This window comes from Gracilinanus agilis, chromosome 4, assembly GCF_016433145.1.
Source record: "Gracilinanus agilis isolate LMUSP501 chromosome 4, AgileGrace, whole genome shotgun sequence".
NCBI classification, from domain to species: Eukaryota; Metazoa; Chordata; class Mammalia; order Didelphimorphia; family Didelphidae; genus Gracilinanus; species Gracilinanus agilis.
In genome coordinates, this window is record NC_058133.1 from 462,242,119 (window position 1) to 462,265,730 (window position 23,612).

Below are 23,612 nucleotides of genomic sequence, written 5' to 3' on the forward strand. Positions count from 1 at the left end.
TAGCAACTCTGACATCATCTCCCCCTTCTCCCCCATCGCATGTTCTGTGCTCTCTCCTCCCCGACGCCCCTCCCTGCCCACCCTTCTCTTGATCACAAACCTGTCCCCAGAGCACATTAGCTCCTTCCCCCAAAGACCTTTCTCTTTGGTCACCTGCCATAGAGGGGGCTCACAGATCCTTAGAGGAATCATTCTTTTAGGGAAACAATCAGAAGCCTCAAAACGGACCCAGCATCTTATTCCAGAAAGAAAAATAGAACTTTATTTGAAGCAAGAAGCATTCACTACCTTGAAGGGAAGAAAACTTCACTCGGGAAGCTGAGTTCTGAGGAAATCACCCAAAATACCAATTTCAAAGCATCTGAGACAGTAGATTACAAAGGGTCTTGCTCGAAGGCACAGCCTGAATACTTGGAGGACCTCCTTCTCCCCTCACCCCATTCTCCTAACTGGTAGTGATCTCTCTCATCTGATTAGGAATAAATAGATTTGAATCCTGTCTCCCACCCTTATTTATTTGTTAGTTTGTCTGTATGTTTGTTTGTTTTAAACCCTTGCCTTCCATCTCAGAATCAATACTGGGTATTGGTTCCAAGGCAGAAGAGAGGCGAGGGCTAGGCAATGGGGGGGGGTCAAGTGACTTGCTGAGGGTCACAGTCACCCACATTTATTAGGTGGGTGAACCTGGTTATGACACCCTCTGTGGATCTTAGTTTGTTGTAATTGTTCCATCATTTTTCAGTCATTACCGACTTCATGACCCCATTTGGGGTTTTCTTGGCAAAGAATGATTTGCCATTTCCTTCTCCAGATCATTTTATAGGTGAGGAAACTAAGGCAAGCAGGGCTAAATGACTTGCCCAGGGTCATGCAGCTAGTAAGAATCTGAGGCCAGATTTGAACTTACAAAAGTAAGTTTTCCTTACTCCAGGCTCAGCACTCCATCCACTGCACCACCTCGCTGCTTGCCCATCTCTAAAATAATAGGAGGATTGGACCTGATGGCTCTCAAGGTCCTTTTCTTTGAGAGGTCTATGATTCTTCTTGTGTGCTTCCCACCACATTCCAATCTGAATCATAGTTGGTTGCACACATGCCATTTTTTGCTACAAACTTAACTTTGCTAAGTTCTTGGAGGATAGGGGCTCTGTCTCATTTACCTTTTTTTCCCCCAAACCCTTATCGTCCATCTTAGAATCAATACTATTGTAGTATTGGTTCTACAGTAGAATAAAAGTTCTACAATACAATGGAATTGGTTCCAAAGCAAAAGAGAGGTAAGGGCTAGGCAAGGGGAGTTAAGTGACTTGCCCAGGGTCACACAGCTAGAAAGTGTCTGAGGCCATATTTGAACCCAGTACCTCCTATCTTTGGGCCTGGGTCTCTATCCACTGACCCACCCAGCTGCCCTATCATTTATCTTTGTAACCCTTAGAGTTTCGACCAGGAGCTTCCACCTAGTGGGCACTTAATGTGCATTGAATTCACACATGAATGAATGAATAGAAAAAAATTCATCAACAAATGAATGTGGGGATGCCTTGGTGGGGGGAGGTAGGAGGAGTTGGGCATAGAAACAGAATCAGAATACTATCAGATCAACCCAGAAGCCATGTCAGTCAAGACCAGGCTATCCCCATGCAGAGAAATATAGCTCTCAGCACCTTACAATTTTGGGGCAGCTAGGCGGTTCAGTATCTAGAGGCCTGGAAGGAAGATTCATCTTCCTGAGTTCAAATCTAGCTTCAGACAAGGACTAGCTGTGTGACCCTGGACGAGTCACTTAACCCTGTTTGCCTCAGTTTCCTCATCTGTAAAATGAGTTAATGAAGGAAATGGCAAACTACTCCAGTACCTTTTTTTTTTTTAAACCCTTGCCTTCTGCCTTCCAAGGCAGAAGAGCAAGCAGTAAGGGCAAGGCAATGAGGGTTAAGTGACTTGCTCAGGGTCACACAACTAGGAAGTGTTTGAGGCCAGATTTTTGTATCCAGGATTCCTCCCTCCTTCCTCCCTCTCTGTCTCTGTCTCTGTCTCTGTCTCTGTCTCTGTCTCTGTCTCTGTCTCTCTCTCTTTCTCCCCTTACCTTCTCTCTTAAAATCAATATTATGTAGTAGGAAGAATAGCAGTGAGGACTAGGCAATGGGGGTTAAATGACTTGCCCAGGGTCACACAGCTAGGAAGTATCTAAGGTCAGATTTTAAACCAGGACCTCCTATCTCTAGCCTTGATTCTCAATCCAATGAGTCAGTCTGCTGCCCCCAAAATCCATTACCTTTTCTAGGAAAACCCCAAATGGAGCCACAAAGTATCAGACCCAACTGAAAAATGCTTGAATACCACTTTACCATTTAGTACTCACTCCCTCCTTTCATGCTCATTACAGAGAAGAAACACTCTCTACCAGTACAGAATTAGCCATTATTCTCTAATTTATCATTACAGAGAGTGTCTGGGGAGGCTCTTAGAAGCTGCCAATCAGCAAATCAACCACATGGATTAATTCTTACTTTGTGCCAGGCACTGGGCTGAGTGCTGGGGCTCCTGCCCTCAAGGACCTTCCCTTCCCCAGCCTAGCCTATAGGCTCCTTGAGGCACTCACCTGATCCTTAGGCTAGTTTTCTTAAGTGTTTAATTTAATTGCCTCCCCCCTTTAGCCCCTGCCTGTTTCCTCTTTGTCTAATCTCACCAAATCACGAACAATTCATTCTTCTTATTATCCTCCCCTAGAGACTGGATGCTTATTAATAAATACTGAAAAGAGGGAACTTAAAAAGGTTATGTAGCATTCAGTGTTTGCTAAGGGCTTAATCTACATCCTGTCACAAGCGATCTTTGCCACCTTCGCCCTTGCCAGCAAAGCCATGGCAATCCTTTCATTACGGCTAGGTGCTAAGGGGACAACAGACACTCAGATCAGCCAACAGATAGCAGCAGATCCCGGAAGGGTGTCCTCGCTCCTGGCATGGGCATCGGTCCTATTCTGTGATCTAGTGGATGACCTGGCACCAGTGAGGCAGAGGAAGGGAAGAGGGGCAGCAGGGGTCTCTCAACCTACAGGAACCGCGTCCAGTGGCCTGTTGTCCCAGGCATCTTGTTCAGCTAACCTTGAGAATGTGGCTACATCCTTCCCTTTCCCCAAGAGTGTGTCTCTGAAGTACTGTTGAGTTTGGGATGGGAATTCTGGGTCAATTAATAACCCGCATTCTCAGATCCCAGAAAAGGCAGGCCAGCCTTGTGTTCAATGGCAATATCTCACTCCTCACAGCATCCATTATTCACCTTGGCAGGAAGCCAACATCCCCCAAGGTGTCTGGGATACAATAAGCCCCATGGTTCCACAGAGGCATCACTAGGTTCTTGCACACATTTAAAAGATAGCATTTCTTTCTTCCTAAATAATGGCTTTGTATCAACTGCTCATCAAGCAACTCTACATTGACTCCTTCTCTTTCTCTCTCATCTGCACCTGCCAGTCTGGGGAAGGATCAGTCCTGACCTGTCTCATCAGGGCGCAGTATCTCTGTAGAGGATGCTGGTCTGATACCAACTCTGCCAAGTCACTTGTCGGAGTATTTATAGGATTGGGTCCTGATCCCTCCCTACCCCCGCTGGAACAGCTCAAGGTGAAGGTGACCTCATGGACAAAAGCCACTTTGTCCTCTCCTCCCTCTCTAACCCATCCTCACACAGATGCCAAAATAGTCTCCCTATCCGATTCCTACCAGATTACTCCCCTGCTTAAGAAACTGCAGTAGCTCCCTACTCTCAAAGGGATGAAATTCAAAGTCTTCACAGCTTGGCACTTAGAACCTTTCCCAAAGTTTGTTCAGACATTTTAGTTGTGTCCAACCCTTTGTGACACCGCTTAAGGTTTTCTTGGCAAAGATACTGAAGTGGTAGATGAAGAAACTGAGGCAAATAGAAGCAAGTAACTTGCTCAGGGTCACACAGACAAGAAGTGTCTAAGGGTGGATTAGAATTCAGGTCTTCCTGATTCCAGATCTGGCACTCTATCCACTGTGACACTTCTTCCCCTAAGTCTCTTGCCAAAATAATCAGTTCTACATTGTCCTCCATTCTATAGATCTTGGTTTAAGATCAGTGAAGGTCCTGGACAGCACCAATTGCTATCTTTTAGGCAGAGGAGTCCAAGCACTCATGCTAGAGACAGCTAGGTGGTAAAATGGACCCAGAGTCAGGAAAATCTAAGTCCAAATCCAGCCTTAGAAACTTACCAAATGTATGACCTTGGGCAAGTCCCTTAACATCTGTTTGTCTCATATGTAAAATCAGAATATTAGCACCTACCTCTCAGGGTTGTTGTGAGGATCAAATAAGATAATATTTGCAAAGCCCTTAGCACAGTGACTAGAAACAGTAGATGTTATATAAATGCTTATTCCCTTTCCCCTCTTCCCTTCATGAAGGAGGGGAAGGATTTGGTAAGATTTTATTCCCTGGGGGAGAGAGAATTGTTAGATAAGATAAGGTAGCCAGACCCAATCAGCTACTGTTTTTGAACCTATCCTAGCAATCTTTTTAGCTCAGGGTGCAAGAAGAGGTAGAAAGGGGGCTCCAGAACCCCGTTGGCTCGCTCTCTGACTCACACCCCAGAGAGAGGCTAAATAAGTTCTCCAGGGTCCTAAAGCTGGTATCTGAGGCAGGATTTGAAGTTAGAGCTTCCTGACTTCACCTAGAGATAGAGAGAAGATACTACAGGAGTTCAGAGAGGTGAACACAAGAAGTAGTAGGCATAAATAAGAGATAGAAACAACATTGGACATCACAAGTCCAGAGACCTGAGTTTGAGTCCCATCTCCAATACTTATAAGCTACAAGTATTGGCGATTCACTTTTCTAACTTTTTTTTTAATATAAGAAGGATATTATAATGTTCACTACTTACCAGAGGCTGGCAAAAAAACTGGAAAATGAGGGAATGTCCTTCAATTGGGGAATGGCTAAACAAATTGTGGTATATGTTGGTGATTGAATACTATTGTGCTGAAAGGAATAATGAACTGGAGGAACTCCATGTGAACTGGAAAAACCTTCAGGAAGTGATGCTGAGTGAAAGGAGCAGAACCAGGAGAACCTTATACACAGAGACAAATACACTTTGGCACAATGAAATGTAATAGACTTTTCTTTTTTTTTTTGATGATTACAAAATGATGAAAATTTATTAGTCTCTTCCCCCTTCCCTGCCCCATCCCCCAGATATTTCAAAGGTCCCCAGCTATGCCATTCACTCCTGGGGGTTGGAAGACATTCTTTTTTTTTTAAATTTAAACATTTATTAATATTCATTTTTAACATGGTTACATGATTCATGCTCCTACTTTCCCCTTCACCCCCCCCCCCGCACTCTCCCCCACCCATGGCCAACACACATTTCCACTGGTTTTCTCATGTGTCCTTGATCAAGACCTATTTCCAAATTGTTGGTAGTTGCATTGGTGTGGTAGTTTCGAGTCCACATCCTCAATCATGTCCACCCCGACCCATGTGTTCAAGCAGTTGTTTCTCTTATATGTTTCCTCTCCTGCAGTCCTTCCTCTGAATGTAATAGACTTTTCTACTAGCAGCAATGCAGTGATCCAGGACAATTCTGAGGGAGTTATGAGAAAGAACGCTACCCACATCCAGAGAAAGAACCGTGGGAGCAGAAACACAGAAGAAAAACAACTGCTTGATCACATGGGTCAATGGGGATATGATTGGGGATGTTGACTCTAAACTATCACTCTAATGCAAATATCAATAATATGGAAAGAGGTCTTGATGAGTGATTCATGTAAACCCAGTGGAACTGCGCATTGGTATGGGAGGGGGGTAGAAGGATGGGACAAAAAGAACTTGAATCATGTAACCATGGGAAAATTCTTTTAATTAACCAATTAAATAAAATTAAAAAAAAAAAACTACTTACCATAGACAGTGCCCGGTCTCAGACCTCAGTAGTTGTATCATCCTGGGCAAGTCACTTAACATTGTTTGCATCAGTTTCCTCACCTATAAAATGGGCTAGAGAAGGAAATGGCAACCCACTCTAGTATCTTTGTCAAGAAAACCTTAAGTGGGGTCATGAAGAGGTGGACATGCCTGAAAATGACTGAACAACAACAGTACACTTTAAAACACTGCCTAAACATGAATTATTATTGAGATGCAATGTGGTATAATGAAGAGTAGAACTTGGAACTGGGAGAGACGGGTCTGAATTTTGCCTCCAACTCTTAATAGCTGCAAGACCAAGATCACAAGTCACTGAATTTCTCTGAATTTAGGTTTTCTCACCTGTAAAATGCAGATAATAATACTTGTAGAGAGAGATAGTGTAGGGCAATGAGTAGACAGGAAATCAGCCTCACATTAAGGAAGAGTAGGATTCAAGATCTATCTATCTATCTATCTATCTATCTATCTATCTATCTATCTATCTATCTACCCATATATATATATATATACATATATATGGATGTGTGACCCTGGGCAAGTCACTTACCCATCTTGCCACCAGCTCCTGTAATCCATGGCTCCCTTAAATGCTCAAATCCAATACCAGCTTCTGCAGGAGGCCTTTCCTGGACCCCTTCACTCATAGAACGTTTCTCCTCTAAGGTCAACTTTCACTTATAATGTGGGTATGTGTATGTACCATTGAGATTACATGTTGTTTTCCCTAATAGTATGGAAGCTGCTTGAGGACAAGATCCCCAGCACTTTCTTTGTAGTTCCAGCACTCAGCACAGTGCCTGGCACATAGTAAGAATTATTAATGTTCTTGGCTTATTGACTGACAACTTCTAAGTAACCCCAGGCAACTCTCCATGGTGATAAAGTAGAGAACAGTTGCTAAGCCTGTAGAGAGTCTCTTCAGTGGGATTGCCGAAAATAAATGAAATCCAAGCGCCGATCAGAAAACCCAAACCCAAATCCAGGATCTCTTATGGACAGCTGATAAGATAATGTCTATAAAGTGCTTTGCAAACTTTAAAACCATACACAGATGTCAGTGATGAGAGCTGCCTGTCCTGGTGGAACTTGGGATCAACCAGCTAAGTGCCCACAGGGAAGTCTTTTAACCTGTCACTGCCTCAAGCAGGCTGTGTCACCCCAACCCCCACACATCACCAGTCCCACTTCTAGGTCAGGCCTCCCAACCAACATCTAGGGAAAGCAACCACTATGGAGAAGGGGCCAGCCATACCCAATGAGAGAGGAGGAGAGAGAGGGAGACAGATAGATAGACAGACAGAGTCAGAGACAAAGAGATAGAGAGACAAAGACAGGGATAGAGATAGAGAGACAGAGAGACTGAGAGATAGGGAGAGAGACAGAGACAGAGAGAGGGAGGGGAGAAAGAGAGAAGAGAGGGAAGGAGAGAGAAGAAGAGAAAGGAAAGAATGAGAAAGGAGATAGAATAAGGAGAGAAAAAGAAAGGAAGAAGAGATAAAAGAGAGAGAGGAAGGGGGAGAGAGTGGAGAGAAAGAGAGAGAAGAGAGGGAAGGAGAGAGAGAAAGAGAAAGGAGAGACAAACAGATGGGCAATTCCTATAAAGATGGAGATGGAACTTGGCAATTGCTCCTAGAGATACTACAGTCAGATCTACTGAAAATCCAATGAAGAAAGTTCTTACCACCAAAGTTGTTGGCACTGTTGAAATGTTCAACATTAGAAACTGATATGATTTTATCAGTGGAAATTATATTAAAGAAGAGACATGACCATCTGCTTTGTTGCTCTACCCTAGGGCTCATGGGATCTTTCCATCTGACTTGGAGCTGAAAACTTCCATATGTTTTGTCTCCCCTATTAGAGTGTGAGATCCTTGAGGGCAAAGACTGTCTTCTATTTCTGTTCCCAGTGCTTAGCACAATCCTTTGCACATAGTAAATGCTAAATAAATCATTCATTCATTCATTCATTCAAAGGACCTCAGAAGTCACTGAGTCCAACTTGTCTTCTGGAGTAATTGATGGTGGTGAAGTTCAGAGCCCAGCACTCCTTGGGAGCTAGACCACCCTTGGATGACTTTGTAAGGTCCCTGACGCCCGAGCTTTCCATGAAGGCAGCAGCTTAGTTCTTTTCCAGGCGCCACCCCAGGTTCCAGAGCCTGAGGGGGCAGGAGTCCACAGCAGCAGCTGATTAATTCCCACTGACAAGAGGTTGCGTCTTCGGCAAGCACGGTATTAAATAGCTCCTTTTGATCATAATTAAGTTTCTCTTGGGCTAGTGCTATAAATAGCCATACCCTATTGATTGGAGGGTCTGGTCTGTGAGCTCAGCATCCTCTGGGAGGCTTTCCAAGCCTGGGTTGTATGGTGGAGTCCCACTTTTCTCTCCCTGACATGCAACATTCCTAATTCCAAGGGCAGGTGTAGGCAAATACAGCTCTTGGTCCCTCTATTCTCCAGGCTCCCTACCCTCGCCCACTCCAAGAAGTCTCCTCCCTGCCCTTTGCCTCAAAGTCAAAGTTTGGCTCACATATCCACCATATCATTCCATTTCTCAAACATTAAGAAGCACATTGATGGCAGCTGGATAGCTCGGTGGATAGAGAGCCAGGTCAAGAAATGGGAAGTTCTGGGGGCAGCTGGGTAGCTCAGTGGAGTGAGAGTCAGGCCTAGAGACAGGAGGTCCTAGGTTCAAACCTGGTCTCAGCCACTTCCCAGCTGTGTGACCCTGGGCAAGTCACTTGACCCCCATTGCCCACCCTTACCGATCTTCCACCTATGAGACAATACACCGAAGTACAAGGGTTTAAAAAAAAAAGTTAATTTGAAAAAGAAATGGGAAGTTCTGGGTTCAAATCTGACCTGACACCTTCCTAGCTGTTTGATCCTAGGCAAGTTATTAAACCCTTGTTGCCTAGCCCCTTATCATTCTTCTGTCTTAGAATCAATTGATTCTAAGACAGAAGGTAAGGGTTTAAGAAAATAAGCATCTTGATTGTGGATCAAGTCGTGATCTAGGAGCTAAGACTCTGGCAGAGATCCTTCTGCTGACCCTGGGCTCTTTTCTGGAGTCTTAGTTTAAATTGCCCATATGAAGGAAAACAAATCTGCTTCTTCCTGGAAGAGTTGTTTTATTTTACCCATTATCCAAATGTGGGTAACAGAAGCCCAAAGGATGGAATCACAGAAAGAGAACCTAGAAGAAAAGAGAATCCATATGCAGAATAGACTGCCCTCGGGAGACATCTTCCCCTTCTTCTTGTTTCTTTTTTTTTTAAGCCTTATCTTAGAATCAATACAGTTCCAAGACAGAAGAGTGGTAAAGATTAGGTAATGAGGGTTAAGTGACTTGCTCAGGGTCACATAGTCAGGAAGCATCTGAGACCATATTTGAACCCAGGACCTCCTGTCTCTAGGCTCTCAAACCCCTGAGCCACTTAGCTGCCCCCTTAACTATTTCTTAAACAATGAATTATTCTGGGTAGGGCCCAGTAATGGGGAAAGGTGAGGAAAGAGATGGGAGAAGGAAGCTACTAGAAACTGAGGGATGTGGGATGTGTGAAATCAGGAAAGACCTCATGTAGAAGGTGACATCTGAGCAAAGTGTTGACTAAAACTAGATCTATGAGGAAGAGGTGATGAGAGAATGTCTCCCAGGCATGAAGGACAGACAGCCTGGGCAAAGTCACAGAGATAGGGGGAAGCACTGCTATAGAGGAGGGACCCTAAACAGGTCAGTTTGGCTAAAGCAGAAGGTTCAGGATTGGGGAATGATTCGCAATCGGCCAAGGAAAGGAGACTGGAGGCAGACAGTGAGATGCTTTTCAAATGCCAAAGAGGAGTTTGTGAATTACTAGAGGTAATAGGGAGCTCCTGAAACTTCTTCAATATGGAAGTGACATGTTGAGATCTGTGCTTTAGGAATACCAATTTAGCAACCATGCAGATGGATTAGATGGGGGGAGGACTGGAGAGAGGGAGACCAATTAGGAGATGACTGCACTAGTGCAGGAGAAAGATGTTGAGAGAGACTTGTGAATGGAAAGAAGAGGATAGACGAAAGGGATGTTGGGGAGGTAGAAAACAATAAGACTTGGCCACTGGTTGGATATGGCAGGTGAGGGATGGAGAAGCGTTGCCATAGGGGCAGCTATGGAAGAGCCCCTAGTCCCTGTTACCATTCCCCAGCAGCTGAATCCGAAGCAATTAAAATCGGGTCACTAACAAAAAGGAGAGGATTCGTACATTCCCAATTTTATATCATTCTCTGGTTTATAAGTTGATCCGTGGGGAACCAGAGAACCAAAAAGCAGAGAAATAACTGGGATTTGTGGGAAGAAAATAAAATTATTAGGCATAATCATCAGAACTAAAAAACAAGGGCCATTCAGGGACTTCATTACACTGACTGTGAGTCAACAAGCATTTCCACCAGTCATTACTCTAAGCACTAGGAACGTAAAGAAGACAGAAGATGGTCTGCTCTCAAGGAGCCTACAGTCTAAGGAGTGCAGGGTATGTGCTGACAAGCTATATACGGGATAAATTGAAAATAATTAACAGAGGAAGATGCTGTCATTAAAGGAGGTTTGGAAAAAGCTTCCTGCAGAAGGTAGGATTTGAGATGGGACTTGAAGGAAGCCAGAGCAGTCAAGAGGTAGAGATGAGGAGGGAGAGAGTGCATTCCAGGAATGGAAACAGCCACTACAAATGCCTGGAGGTGGAAGATGGAGGGAGTGTCTTGTGCTTGTTGTAGAAGTCAGGATTTAAACTGGGACTTAAATGAAGCTTCCCCTTTTGCCTCCTGCCCCTGGAATTCAGGCTGTTCAACTGTTTTCCTGGGAAACTCTGAGATATTCCGTTGTTCCCCACATCGCACATCGCCCAAGGGTGGCAATAACTCATCCATCATCCCTATCCATCTGGCCTATGTCCTACCTGCCAAGCACTGCTGGGGTACTTGCCCAACCCAGCTATTGCACTCTGAGGCTGCTGGACTGAGAACCCAGTTCTCCTGGTCCCTGGAGTCATCCCCCCCCCCAATGACACCCACCCAGCTCGACGTTGGGGCTCTGGCTGTCTTCATTTCTTTTCCTCGACACGAAACCCAATCCCGTTTTCCAGAGAAGAAGGCAACCAAATCTCCCCGATTAGCTCTCACAAGGCGGCTGCCTGAGGCCATATGTTGTGTGCTCCAGCTTTGCCATTATGCATCTTGCTTGTAATTGCTTTAGAATGACACTCATCATGTTCTATTTTATCACCCAATGACAGATCCATACAGGAGAAGGGAAACACACACAGTCACACACAGAGCCAGCCAGGCTGTATAAGGAACAAGCAGAGGCTGTTTTGAAATTTGGAGAGCTGGACCCTATCCATTGGCCTGAGAAGATCATTTGTTACACACATTCCGGTTGCTTCTGGGCATCAAAGGAAAGCAAGTAGCCAGGGGCTCAATATGTGTCCCAAGCTCCCCACCCATGCCCCCTGCCCTATCCTATCTCTCCAAGACCCCAGCTTGTTGGGTTTTTAAAAAATCATTCTGGGGGCAAAGAAATGACAGATGGTCATCCATTAGATAGTACACTCTTTGCAGGGACTCAAATGAATCTCTATTTGCACAAAGCATCATTGGACGAATAGAGCCCTGATTGAATCATCTGGTTCCATGCTTTGCCTCTGGACCATGCATATTTTTGTCTGTTCCTCTACCCTGGAATGCACACCTTTCTTACTATTGTCTTTTTTTTAAACCCTTACCTTGGGGAGTAGCTAAGTGGCTTAATAGATTGAGAGATAGGTCTGGAGTCAAGAGGACCTGAATTCAAATCGGACCGCAAATCATTTCCTAGCTGTGTGATCCTGGGCAAGTCACTTAGCCTCCATTGCCAGCCTTCACCACTCTTCTGCTTTGGAATCAATATGCAGTATTGATTCTAAAATGGAAGGCAAGGGCTTAAAAAAAAGCCCTTATCTTCTGTCTTAGAATCAATATTAAGTATCAGTCCTAAGGCAGAAGAGTGGTAAGGGCCCAAGGTCACACTGTAAGAAGTACCCGAGGCCACATTGGAACCCAGGACCTCTGGACTCCAGGCCTGGCTCTCTATCCACTGAACCACCTAGTCACCCTACCTTTGCCTCTGAAAGTCCCTCAATTCCTCCAAAGTTCAGCCCAAATAACCCTCGGGAGGTATGAGACACTACTTGTGTATCATTCGATCCCCAAACTGCTTTGTATTTCTTTGGTATATGCATATATACGTATATGTTTTCTTCCTCAACTGAGAGCAGTCTCCTCGAGGACAAAGACTTTTATTTTTGTCTTTGTATCTCTAGTTCTTGGCACAGAGCCTGGCACATAGTAGGTATCAAACAAATGACTATTAGTTGATTACACAGTTCTTGGGGACCTCAAAGATCCCAAGGAAGCAGCTCCTTTTACCAAGGAGGATCTTTTCTCCATCTTAGACCCCCTCCTATACCTGCAGATGGACACAGAGATCCCATCTTCCCAGCAGACGCCATACTCCCTGCTGGACAAGGTCCATTAGGCATAGACATCAAAGTCACGGGCTGAAGAAAATAGATCAAAGCCAGGTTTCATTTCTTAGGAACAACTCTATCCTTCCACTCCAGTACAGGATAAAGTTTCATTTAAAGATCATTGTGGAGATGGAGCGATACACATGCTGACACTGTGTCTGTCTCTGGGAGGAGTCTTGGAGTTTGGGATGCTCCTGATCTCGTTCCCAAGCAAGGCACGTAGGAAAGGAATCACAGATGTACTGCTGGAGAGAAGCTGATCTTATCCAGACCCCTAAAGCCTTGCAATAAAGCTAGAAGGATGGGACAGTCTAAACAGTGGAGGCCTATGGGGGACTGAATCCAAAAGCCTGGCTCTTGCTTGAAGAAATCACAATCCTCTAAATCTGGGCTAGGGGGAGAAACTTTGCACCAAGCCGACAAAAATCCCCAGGATGCCAGGTCACTACACAGACTTTTCGGGGGCCTCAGGACACCCCTCAGAAGTCCAAGGGAGTCCACAGTCCACAGAACAGATACTGTATTGCTCTCTAAGGAAGCACTGGCCTGGCCTGGCCGAGCTGAGAATAGAGAGGGAGACCTGGCAGAAAGTAAACACTTCTGTTACATAAAAAGGACTGAAATCTGGGGGGTTGGGGGTGGGGTGGAGAAGACGTTCTCTCTCCAAAAACCTTCTCCTGTAAAGATGAGAATGAGTGAGCATCCCCAGAGATGGTGAGGAGAGAACAGAACAGATTGTTTCTAGAGTGATTTCCCATCAGCACTGATATTCCGATTTCTTAATGAGAAATTAAGGAGGGCTTTGGAGTGTAGGAAGGGTGGGGTACAATGGTGGAAGGAAGGCTAACATGTCATTAGGGAACATTCACCCATGTGACTTCCCCACTCACCAAGATGGGACCCTCTAATCCCATTCTAAAGAGGACAACAGGAGATTTTCCCAATAATACGCAGGAAACCTTGACTTTCTACATTTTCCCTCAGAAAAGAGAAGCCCTCGGAAATTCTGCCAATTAACTTGGCATTGTGGCTGTTTGCTGTATCTTCTTTGAGCTCTGTCTTGACTTCCAGCTGCCCAGGGACTAGCGACCAGAATTCCTAGTGGGCCACAAAAAGGTCTGTCCTGGCACACTCATCATACGTGCAGCAGGCATCTGATTTCACAGGATGAAAAGACTGCCGTTGGGTGGGCTACGATACTGTTCACAGCACAGTCACCACTGTCAGACGTGGCTGGCACCATGTTTCCTGTCCTTTGTTGAATGTGTCCAATTTTCTGACCAACTTGTCCTGATAAATAATTGTTTCCTCTCCTCATTCTGGCCAGTGTTCAGAGAAGGGGCTCTGAGTGGAGAGATTGGACTGTTGGAGACATTTCTCCTTTTCTCCTTGGAGTCTAAAACCGGCACTGACCTTTACTTAGGAAGCAACACATGACTTTACAGTGCCCTAGTCTCTTCCTCTTGATCTGTCAATACTTATTAAATCTCTGCCCTTCCCTCGACTACCATGCTTCCCCCCCTCCTCACCAGCTCCCCCTACTCCCCAACATGATGGAGAGGATGGAAACAGCAGTACACGAAGAAGAGCCACACATGACTTGGGAGAAGGGATATGCTTACAGGCAGGAGATCTGAGTTTGAATCCTTGCTTCAGTGTTACTGGCTCTTTGACTCTGGGCCAGTCATGCTATTTGTGTGTGGGGGGGGAGGGAGAAAGAGACAGAGAGACATAGAGAGAGAGACAGAGAAAGAGAGAAACAGAGAAATACAGAGAGAGAAAGAGAGACAGAGAGAGAGAAAGAGAGACAGACAGACAGAGAAAAAGAGAAAGAAAGACAGACAGACAGTCAGACAGAGAGAGAGAAAGAGAGAGGGGGGGGGGAGATAGACAGAAAGAGTGTGATTATACACAAGTCCATGCTGGGACTCACTCAGAGGACAACTAAACTTTGGTTCAGGCAATTAGACTCACCATAACCTTGTTAGAAAAGGAGAACCACCATCGCCTCAACATGTAAAGTAAAGGCTTTGCCCAGTGGACTTCTATATCATGAGGACTTGTTCAGCCTGCCTTGGGGAGATCACTCCATCCAGCTTCCTTTCTGAAAGTAGCTAAAAAGTCCATTCGGATGCATAATCATTAGCACAGTGCCTGGCACATAGCAACACTTAGTAAGTGCTTTGAAATTTTAGTTATTACTATTATAAGGCAAAGCAATATCATGTCAGGCAGCAGAGCTCTGGTCAAATCAAGTCTGGGGAAGATGGAATCCAATGTGGGCAGGCTCTCTGGATGAGGGGAGGTCTGAGTTGAGCTTAGTGGGAAGGTCTTGGCTAATGAGAGAGATGCCATTTCTCCCAGTGGAAGATTATGCCTTGAAGTGACACCATCCCTTGCTCGTGATGGCAAAATTTGCTGCCTTCCCTTAGAAGAAGCAAGAAAGGGGAGACTTCTGAGGCAGTAGTTACCACTCTTCTGCCTTGGAACCAATATTTAGTATTGATTCTAAGCAGAAAGAGCTTGGGGCAGGGGATCAGAAGAACTGATTGTTCTCTGTATGACATTGAGCAGGTGGCTTCACTGGACCTCAGTTTTCTTACCTGCAAAATGGGAGCAAGAGGGAGGAGAGAGATCGATGAGATGATTTTGAGAACCCTTCCAGCTCCATGATTCTATAGATTGCTACATCTGAATTGTCAATATGGAGCATTCCTTGAATGACTGTAGTCTTACTCCTTTTGTCTCTGCAGCTTCTGCCCCCGGCCTCCCTGGCCCATGCTTCTGGCTTGCCATCTGGCAGTATAGGGAGAGCCAAGAGTTAGTTTAGCTAACAGCTATTGTTCATGCAGGCATCTCTATCCAAGGAAAAGGGTAAAAGGATTTGTGTGGTTCTTGGGGATGCTCAGATGCCCCCTCCAAAGGCAACGAAGAAGCCCAAATAGACTAGATGCCTGGGAAAGCCAAAGGTCGTCATGACTTTCAGATAATGGGTCCATGACTTCTTTCCTTAGAGGCTGGAGCTGAACTGGCAATCACAGAACTGGAGAGAATTTATTCTGTTCTGAAGGGAGAGACCCAGTTCTAATGTCTCCTAGGCTGACCAACAGAATCATAAAATGGCAGAGCTGGAAAATGACCTCAGAGATCCTCTAGCTGAACCCCTTTAGATAAAAGAGGTGATAACTGTTACACAGCCAGTTAACTCAGTGAGAAGGTGCCAGACATTGTCCTGGGTCCTCACTGATACTTATTGATGAATCCTTGGTTCTGGCATTGAATGTATCTCTTTACACTTCTTATATAACTATAAGAATCCCTATTGCCTATCAGACATAAGGTATGATAGTGAAGATATCTCATTATATAAAGAAAAAACATATCTATTAATAGTGCCTTTGAAGGGCAGCAAAGTGGCTCTGTGGGTTGAGAGCCAAGCCTAGAGATGAAAGATCTTGGATTCAAATCTGGCTTCAGAGACTTTCTGGCTATGTGACCCTGGGCAAGTCACTTAACCCCAATTGCCTGCTCTTACCACTCTTCTGCCTTGGGACCAATACTTAATATTGATTCTAAAACCAGAAGAAAGTGCATTTGGGGATAGTTATCATAACTTCTATAATTGAGCCAGTCTCCTCTTGGTCTTTTCTTGCAAAAGCAAAGATACATCTGCATGAGAGAGAGAGAGACACACAGAGAGAGAGAGAGAGAGAGAGAGAGAGAGAGAGAGAGAGAGAGAGAGAGAGAAGAGAAGAGAAGAGAAGAGAAGAGAAGAGAAGAGAAGAGAAGAGAAGAGAAGAGAAGAGAAGAGAAGAGAAGAGAAGAGAAAGAGAGAGAGAGAGGACCAGAGCTAACACAGAGAGAGGAAAGGAACTTCAGAGGTTTGGTGTTGCTTTCCTAGAATGCAGGACATCTGTAGTACCCTTCCAGGGAGTACTACATGGCTCTAGGACAGGGGAGGAACATATAGAGATGGATGGAAACAGAAAATTGTAGCTTTGGGAAAGCTGTGAGTTGTTCCTAGACAAACAGAAGAATTCTAGGATGAAACCTCTAGGGTACAAAGGAAGAGCTCCTAGACTAGGCATCCTAGAGAAAAGAAGAGAATTTTTCCCATTTTCCTAGTTCTGGGACCAAGAAGCAATCAGAATAGCCAAAGGAGAGCCATGATGGGGAAGAAACAAAGTTGGACCTTGCCCTCCACTGGAATTATGAGTCATACAGACTGTACATGTTCAGAGAGAGGGGGCCAGCTTTCTATTGAACATATAGTTCTTTCTCCTTTCATGGGAAGCCTTAGTGACTGGGCAATACTCAAGTCTGGAGGAGTCTATTGGTCCTTGGAGGAAGTAAGGATCTCTAGCAGAAAGGGGCCAATTCTCTATCCAAGTGCTTTCCCAATGAGAGTTGTATGGGTTGTAGGGGTGGAGTTTAACCTTTGGGTCTGACAGATGGGGTAGATAGAGGCTCACAGGTAAGAGAAGGAAATTGTTTTAACTATTTATGAGATTGACTATGAGTCATTTCTATTTTGCATTTTTTTCTAGTCTGGTTAAATAAAACCTAGCCTTTCCTTGAATCATCATTAGCTTGAGGGAGGTAAGGGCCCTTTTCCCATTTTCTTTAGAGACCTCAATCTGAGGTAAATGTCAGGAGACCCCCATGGAGCAATGTAAAGAATACTGGATTTGGAACCACAAGACTCAGACTCAAAGTCTCACTCTGTCACTTACTACCCTGTGTGACCTTGGCCAAGTTGCTTAATTTCTCTAGGCTCAATTTCCTCAACTATAAAATGAGGGAGGTAGACTAATGGACCTCAGAGGTTCCTTCTAGCTCTAAATCAATGGTGATTTTCTATCTCCATGGGGAAATCTTGAGTTAGAATAAAACAAGCCAAGTTTTGATATTTCCTAATCCCTCTCCCCCAATCAAAAAAAAATATTTGCGTGCAATGTCCTTGAGGTTCAATAAAACAAGAGCTGTGAATTACATTCGTGACAAAACAAGGACACAAAATCAGGTGTCATGACTTCCTATCTGATGTTTTTTTTCAAATAGCTCATATTGCCAGTTTAGAAATTAACTTTTAAATGGAAACAGAATGACTCTCCATACCTCTGAGGCATCTTAGAAGTGGTTCCTGCAATAGGATAGCAAATAAGAGCCCCAGATGTGGAGTCCAAGGACCTGGGTACTTGTCCCAGCTCTGCGACTTGGTTATTGCAAATGTAACCTTGGGCAGGGCAGGTTACCTTTGTGGGCTCTAGTTGGTTGGACTAGATGACTTCTAAAGCTCTCAGTCTATGATCCTATAATTTCTAGCCTCCTCAAATGGCCAAAACACTCATCCTGTTATAATTTACTAATGAGGGGCTATGAAGGCACTGCTCTTGCATGAAAATCAATAACCCAGTGGAAGTAATGAAGGACTGTCCAGGTTTAAACACTGGTGAGGGGACAGGTGAGTGGTAGTAGTTTTGGGGGTGAAGATGGTGGCAGCAGAGTGATCCACTCCCCTTAGAGGAGAGTGACTGGATCTATGTATCACATAGGTGACCTGGAATACAATTCCCCCCAATGGGATTCAAGGTCTGGATAATGAGCCTAAAAATAGGGTTTGGGCATTGGAATGATTGCCCTAGAGAAGAGAAGTCCAAGGAAGAGGCTACTATTGGTCTTCAGAGATTAATTATAAGAAGGAAACTGACCAATTATTTTCTAGCTCCATGGAAGTCTAGACCAATATGGCCTTAGACAAGAAGTTAGACTAAGAGAAGACTCTCTGACATTGAGGGACATTAGAAGGTAAGGTGGTCATAGAAGACCTCAAATAAAATAAACCAGAATCAGAAGGGGATTTCTTAAGATCATCGTCTCCATCTTCCTGCCTCTACACAGCACTCCTGGACCCAGACAGACTGGACTATCCCTTCTTCAAGGATTCCAGGGCCCTAGCTTCTCTCAGTCATCTGTTCTGGAATTTTAAAATGCTGGCTCGCCCCTCTTTCTACTAGGAATGCTGTTCTATTATATCCTCTGCATAAAGGGAAAGAATGCTGTCTTTTATCTCACCCTTAATCCTCACAACCTACCTACCAGTAGGAGCCTCTGATTTGGAACCTTCCTACCACAATTCCATTACAGTTCTGCAGTAAGGAACATGCTGATTGAGTACTTGCAAGAGACAGGCATGCAAACACACAGATGGGCTTGGGTGGGGAGAGGCCCTCGAAAGGACCTTGTATAGGAATTTCATACTAATGGGTTCCCTGAGACACAGGGTACCATATGATACAAAGCTCATTCTTGTGAATCAACAAGCCTGGGGGCCATGGAGTAGAGGGGACAACTTTCCTCTAGGACTCTAGCATTCCCAGGTAAGGCAATGTTCCCAAATGCAAATAGAGATCAAAAGAATTGGGTTCAAATCCCAGCTCCCATACTTATTAGGGCACATCATTTAATTTTTCCAAGTCTTATTTTCTTCATCTATGAATGATAACACTTGTGCTACCTCTTAAAAGGAGGTTGCGAGAATTGTGCTTGCAAATCTCACAGCATTATGTAAGCAAGTCTTTATGACTACTTTTCCAGCCTTGGTGCATCATATTTCCCATGTTTTTCCTCCCATTATTTTTTTTTCCTTCTACTCCTGGCTTGACTCCCCCTGCCCTTCAATTAACACCTTTTCTCTTGGATTTGATTGCTGCCTCTTGCATGTTGATTCCCTCAGATGGAGGTAACCCCTTGAGACTCACAGGGCAATCTATTTGGGTGTTTTTTTTTTTTAATCCTTACCTTCTGCCTTAACATCAGTTCTAAGATAGAAGAGCAGTAAGGACTGGGCAATCAGGGTTAAGTGACTTGTCCAGGGCCACAAAACTAAGAAGTGTATAAGGTCAAATTTGAACCCAGTTCCTCCCAACTCCATGCCTGGCACTCTATCTATCCACTGTGCCACCAAGCTGCTAGGACAATAAGTTTTTAACCTGTACTATGCAACTTATTTTTCTCTAGTTTGAATTATAGTTACATGAGTGCCTCTGGTTCATCTCTTTAGTAGACTGAAGGGCCTTGTGGACAAAAGCCACGACTTATTTTCTCTCTGTATCCTCAGGGCTTTCCATAGTTCCCTGGTAGAACATAGGTGCCTAATAAATGTTTAGTGTTCTTAGGAAGACTTAGTCCTCTGACTAATGAAATCACGATTCCAACAGATCAATGATGATTCAAGCAGAAATGCACTGGTCTTAAGGTTCAAAATGACAGATACATTCTGGACAAGGTAAACACATAGATTTGCTGTATTTAATTAAGCTTATCTGTTGCGAAGATTGTGTTTCTTACCTTTTTTAATTAGGGGAGGGATGGATTTCAGGGGGAGGAAGAAGCTAGCATTTATATATTGTTTAAAGTTTTGCAAAGTAAAATGATAGTTCTGCTAAAAAAAGCAAAGAATTAAAAGAGGGTCATGGAGCATCTTAAAAATGCACAGAAGGGAACATTCTGTTGAAGGAAGTTCAGACAGCAACAAAGATAAGTAGGACAACTTTGAAAGTAACATGTTGAATTTATCATATGCTTTGTGAAAAAGCAAGCTGCACATAACAAAGATCCCTGATTTCATATATAATTCTCTTTTCTATCCTATTTTGTATATGGAAATGTTCTCTTCTCATGTTCCTTAAATTCTGAGTAGATCTTTAAAAAAGAGTTTGCTGCTGAATTATTGCTTAAAATTCCTAGGATAGTCACACCCAGTCAGTGACCTTGAAATTTTGCTGAAGATGTTAGTGTGATGCAGGAGGAGGAGATACTGTAGGCTGGAAATCAGGAGAACTCAGTTCTAGTCCTGGCTGTCCTGAAGAATCTAAGGCACCCTCCCCTCTATTCCTCAGTTCCAGTTCCACCTTGAAAATTAGGGAGTGGGTGGGCTATGATCTCAAAGTCTCTTTTCTAGGACATCTTAAAGCTATGTGCAGTATTAATGGCATGAAGCTACTTTTGCTCCAATGATTGGAGCTTACCACCAGCCCGACCCTTGCTCTTCACCCTGGTCGAGCACATAGTATTTGGCCAAGCAACTACACTAAGAAAAGGTTCACAGAGACTTCTGAGAGCATCCCTCCTCCAACTCCTTCCATATTTATTTCACATCAACCCCCTTCATGTGCATACACTCTACAATCCAACCCAAGTGGCCTACCACTTATTTGTCAAACTTGGCTCTCCATATCCTTTCCTTCTTGGGTGCCTTTGGATAGGTTGCCCTCCAAGTCTTGGACTAACCTCCATTCTCATCTCTCCCTCTTAGCATCCCTAGCTCTGTATGACTTCCTTTGTTAATTATTTCTAGATATTATTGTTAATATTAATATTATTAACATATCTGCCATGTCTCTCTAGAGATATAACATTCTAGAAGAATGTAAGCTCTCTGAAGGCAGAAATAGCTTTATTTGAGGCTTTATATTCCTAGTATTTTCCATAGCATAAAAAGATTATTAATTATAAAATCCTTACCTTCCTTCTTAGAATCAATATTGAGTATTGGTTCCAAGCCAGAAGAGTGGTAAGGGCTAGGCAACTGGAGTTAAGTGACATGTCTAGAGTCATATAGCTAGGAAGTATCTGAGGTCAGATTTAAACCCAGAACCTACCATCTTTAGGCCTGATTCTCTATCCACTGAGCTACCTAGCTGCATTACTTTCCATCTTAGAATCCACACTAAGGGTCAGTTTCAAGGCAGAGGAGGGTCATGGGGTAGGCAACTAGGATTAAGTGACTTGCCAATGGTCACAAATCTAGGAAGCATCTGAACCCAAGACCTCCTGTCACTAGGGCTGGCTTTCTATCCAATGAGCCAAATACTGCCCCCATAAATCATTACTGAATTGAAGAGAGTAGATTCTGGGATCCCTTCCTTAGCATTGTGGAATATAAGGAGGAAGAAAATTAAAATAATAATCATCAATAAATAAAATAACAATTAAATTAATAATTAATTATAATAAATAATAAAAGTAACAATTAACATTTATAGTAATTTATAATTTGCAGAGTTTTAAAAAATGTTATCTCATTTGATTTTCAAAATAACCTTATGATGTAGGTGCTATTATTATCCCCATTTTGCAGGAAACTGAGGGAGATTAAGCGACTTGATTATCACAAAGCTTGGAATCGAGACTGGGTTTGAACTCAGTTCTTTATGACTCCAAATCCAGCACTCTTTCCACACCAATGCAACTATCAACAATTTGGAAATAGGTCTTGATCAATGATACATGTTAAAACCAGTGGAAATGCACATTGGCTATGGGTGGGGGAGGTCGGGGTGTGAAAGGGAAAGTAAGAGCATGATTCATGTAACCGTGTTAACTTTTCTAAAAAATAAATATTATTAAATGTTAAAAAAATAAAAAAGATAGTGAGGTGGGTAGGATCATCTCTAATTTTTCTTCCCAATTTAGAGAGGTGGTGCATTGCATGACAAGGTTGTATAACTAGTTTTGAGGTCTGAATGAAGAACCATTGTCTTCTCATTCCAAGTCCCAAGCTCTATCTAGGGCATGACATTGGGGTGGAATAGGAAGAAGACCTAACTAGAATGTTGCAGAATATTTTGAGTGGATAGGGACCCCAGAGGCCATCTAGCCCAACCCATATTTGATTATAAGTCCCTTCTACAATATGCCAGACAACTAATTATCCAGTGTCTGATGGAGGTTAGGAAACTACTACAGGAGACAGGTCCTTGCACTTTAGCAAAACTCTCATTTTAACAAAGCCTTTCCCAGTCTAATTCTGATTCTACAAATTCTGCGGACTGTTTCTTGTTCTGGAAATTAGGTGGAATTGTCAAACTGGATTCAGTTAGACCTGACTCCTGCCTTAGACACTTACTAGCTAAATGATCCTGGATGGCTAACTGAACATCTCTGAGAATTATAATTTGAGAGTGAGAATGGACCTCAGTAGCTCTCTGATTCAGCTTAAACATGAAATAAGTCCCAAGTATAACATACCTGACAATTGGTTATCCAGTGTCTATTTAAAATCTCTTGGCAAGAAGAACCTACCACCTCATTAAGAAGCCCATTTTTGTTGTTGTTCAGGCACTTTTAGTCATGTTCACCTCTTTGTAACTCATTTGAGGTCTTCTTGGCAAAGATACTGAAGTGGTTTTCCATTTCCTTCTCCAGTTCATTTTACATATAAGGAAACTGAGGCAAACAAGGTTAAGTGACTTGGCCAGGGACACACAGCTATTATACAGATTTGAACTTAGGAAGATGAGTCTTCCTGATTTCAAGCTGGGCACTCTGTCCACTGTACCACTTTGCTACCCCTTTTCTACTTTTGGATAGCTTTCATTGTTGGGAAAGTTTTCCTGAGGTTAAACCTAAAGTGGCCTCTTTGTAACTTCAATTCACTGTTCCTAGTACCAGCTCTGCCCTATGAGTCAAAATATAACATGTCTATTCCCTCCTTCACCTCATAGGACTTCAAATATTTGAAGACAACCACCATTCTGCCACCCTACCCCACTCCACCCCCAAGTCTTCTCTTCTCCAGGCTAACCACATCCAGTTCCCAAAACTTTATTTAACATGGATCCTCCTCTGGTCAATCTCTCACATATCAATGATCTTAAATCATAGTACCCAGAATTGCCCACCATACTCCAGATGGGGTCTGATGAAGGCAGAGGACAGTGCAACTGTCATTTCCCTAATCCTAGATGCCACATCCCTTTTAATATAGCCTAAAGCCCCATTGGCATTTCTGGTGACTACATCACATGGATGATTGCTATTGATCTTGCAGGTCACTAAAACTCCCAGATAGTTTTCAGACAAGTACTGCTGTCTGTTCCTGTCTTTCCCATCTTATACTTGGGGAGTTGATTTTTTTTTTATTTAAAGGTAAAACTTTATATTGATCAAATTTCATATGATTAGATTTACTCTAATGCCCTAGCCTACCACAATCCTTTAGCATCTTGACTCTTTCATCTATTATGTTATTGCTCTCTCCCAGTTTTGTATCCTTTCCAAATTTGATGAGCAGTGAGATGGTTCAATGGAAAGAGCACTGCA

At 43.5% G+C, this 23,612-nt stretch overlaps 1 protein-coding gene across 2 annotated transcripts in view; it reads right to left on the bottom strand.

The window, feature by feature from the left end:
* The window catches only part of KCND3 (potassium voltage-gated channel subfamily D member 3), a 329,902-nt gene that overhangs the window by 278,360 nt on the left and 27,930 nt on the right, over positions 1-23,612 (bottom strand). For both annotated transcript variants that reach the window (XM_044672326.1, XM_044672325.1), the window contains exons 2-3: positions 13,736-13,759; positions 11,269-11,285 (exon numbers count right to left, since the gene is read on the bottom strand). In XM_044672326.1, the coding sequence (XP_044528261.1) occupies positions 11,269-11,285; positions 13,736-13,759 (41 nt within the window). The remainder of the gene's footprint in view (positions 1-11,268; positions 11,286-13,735; positions 13,760-23,612) is intronic.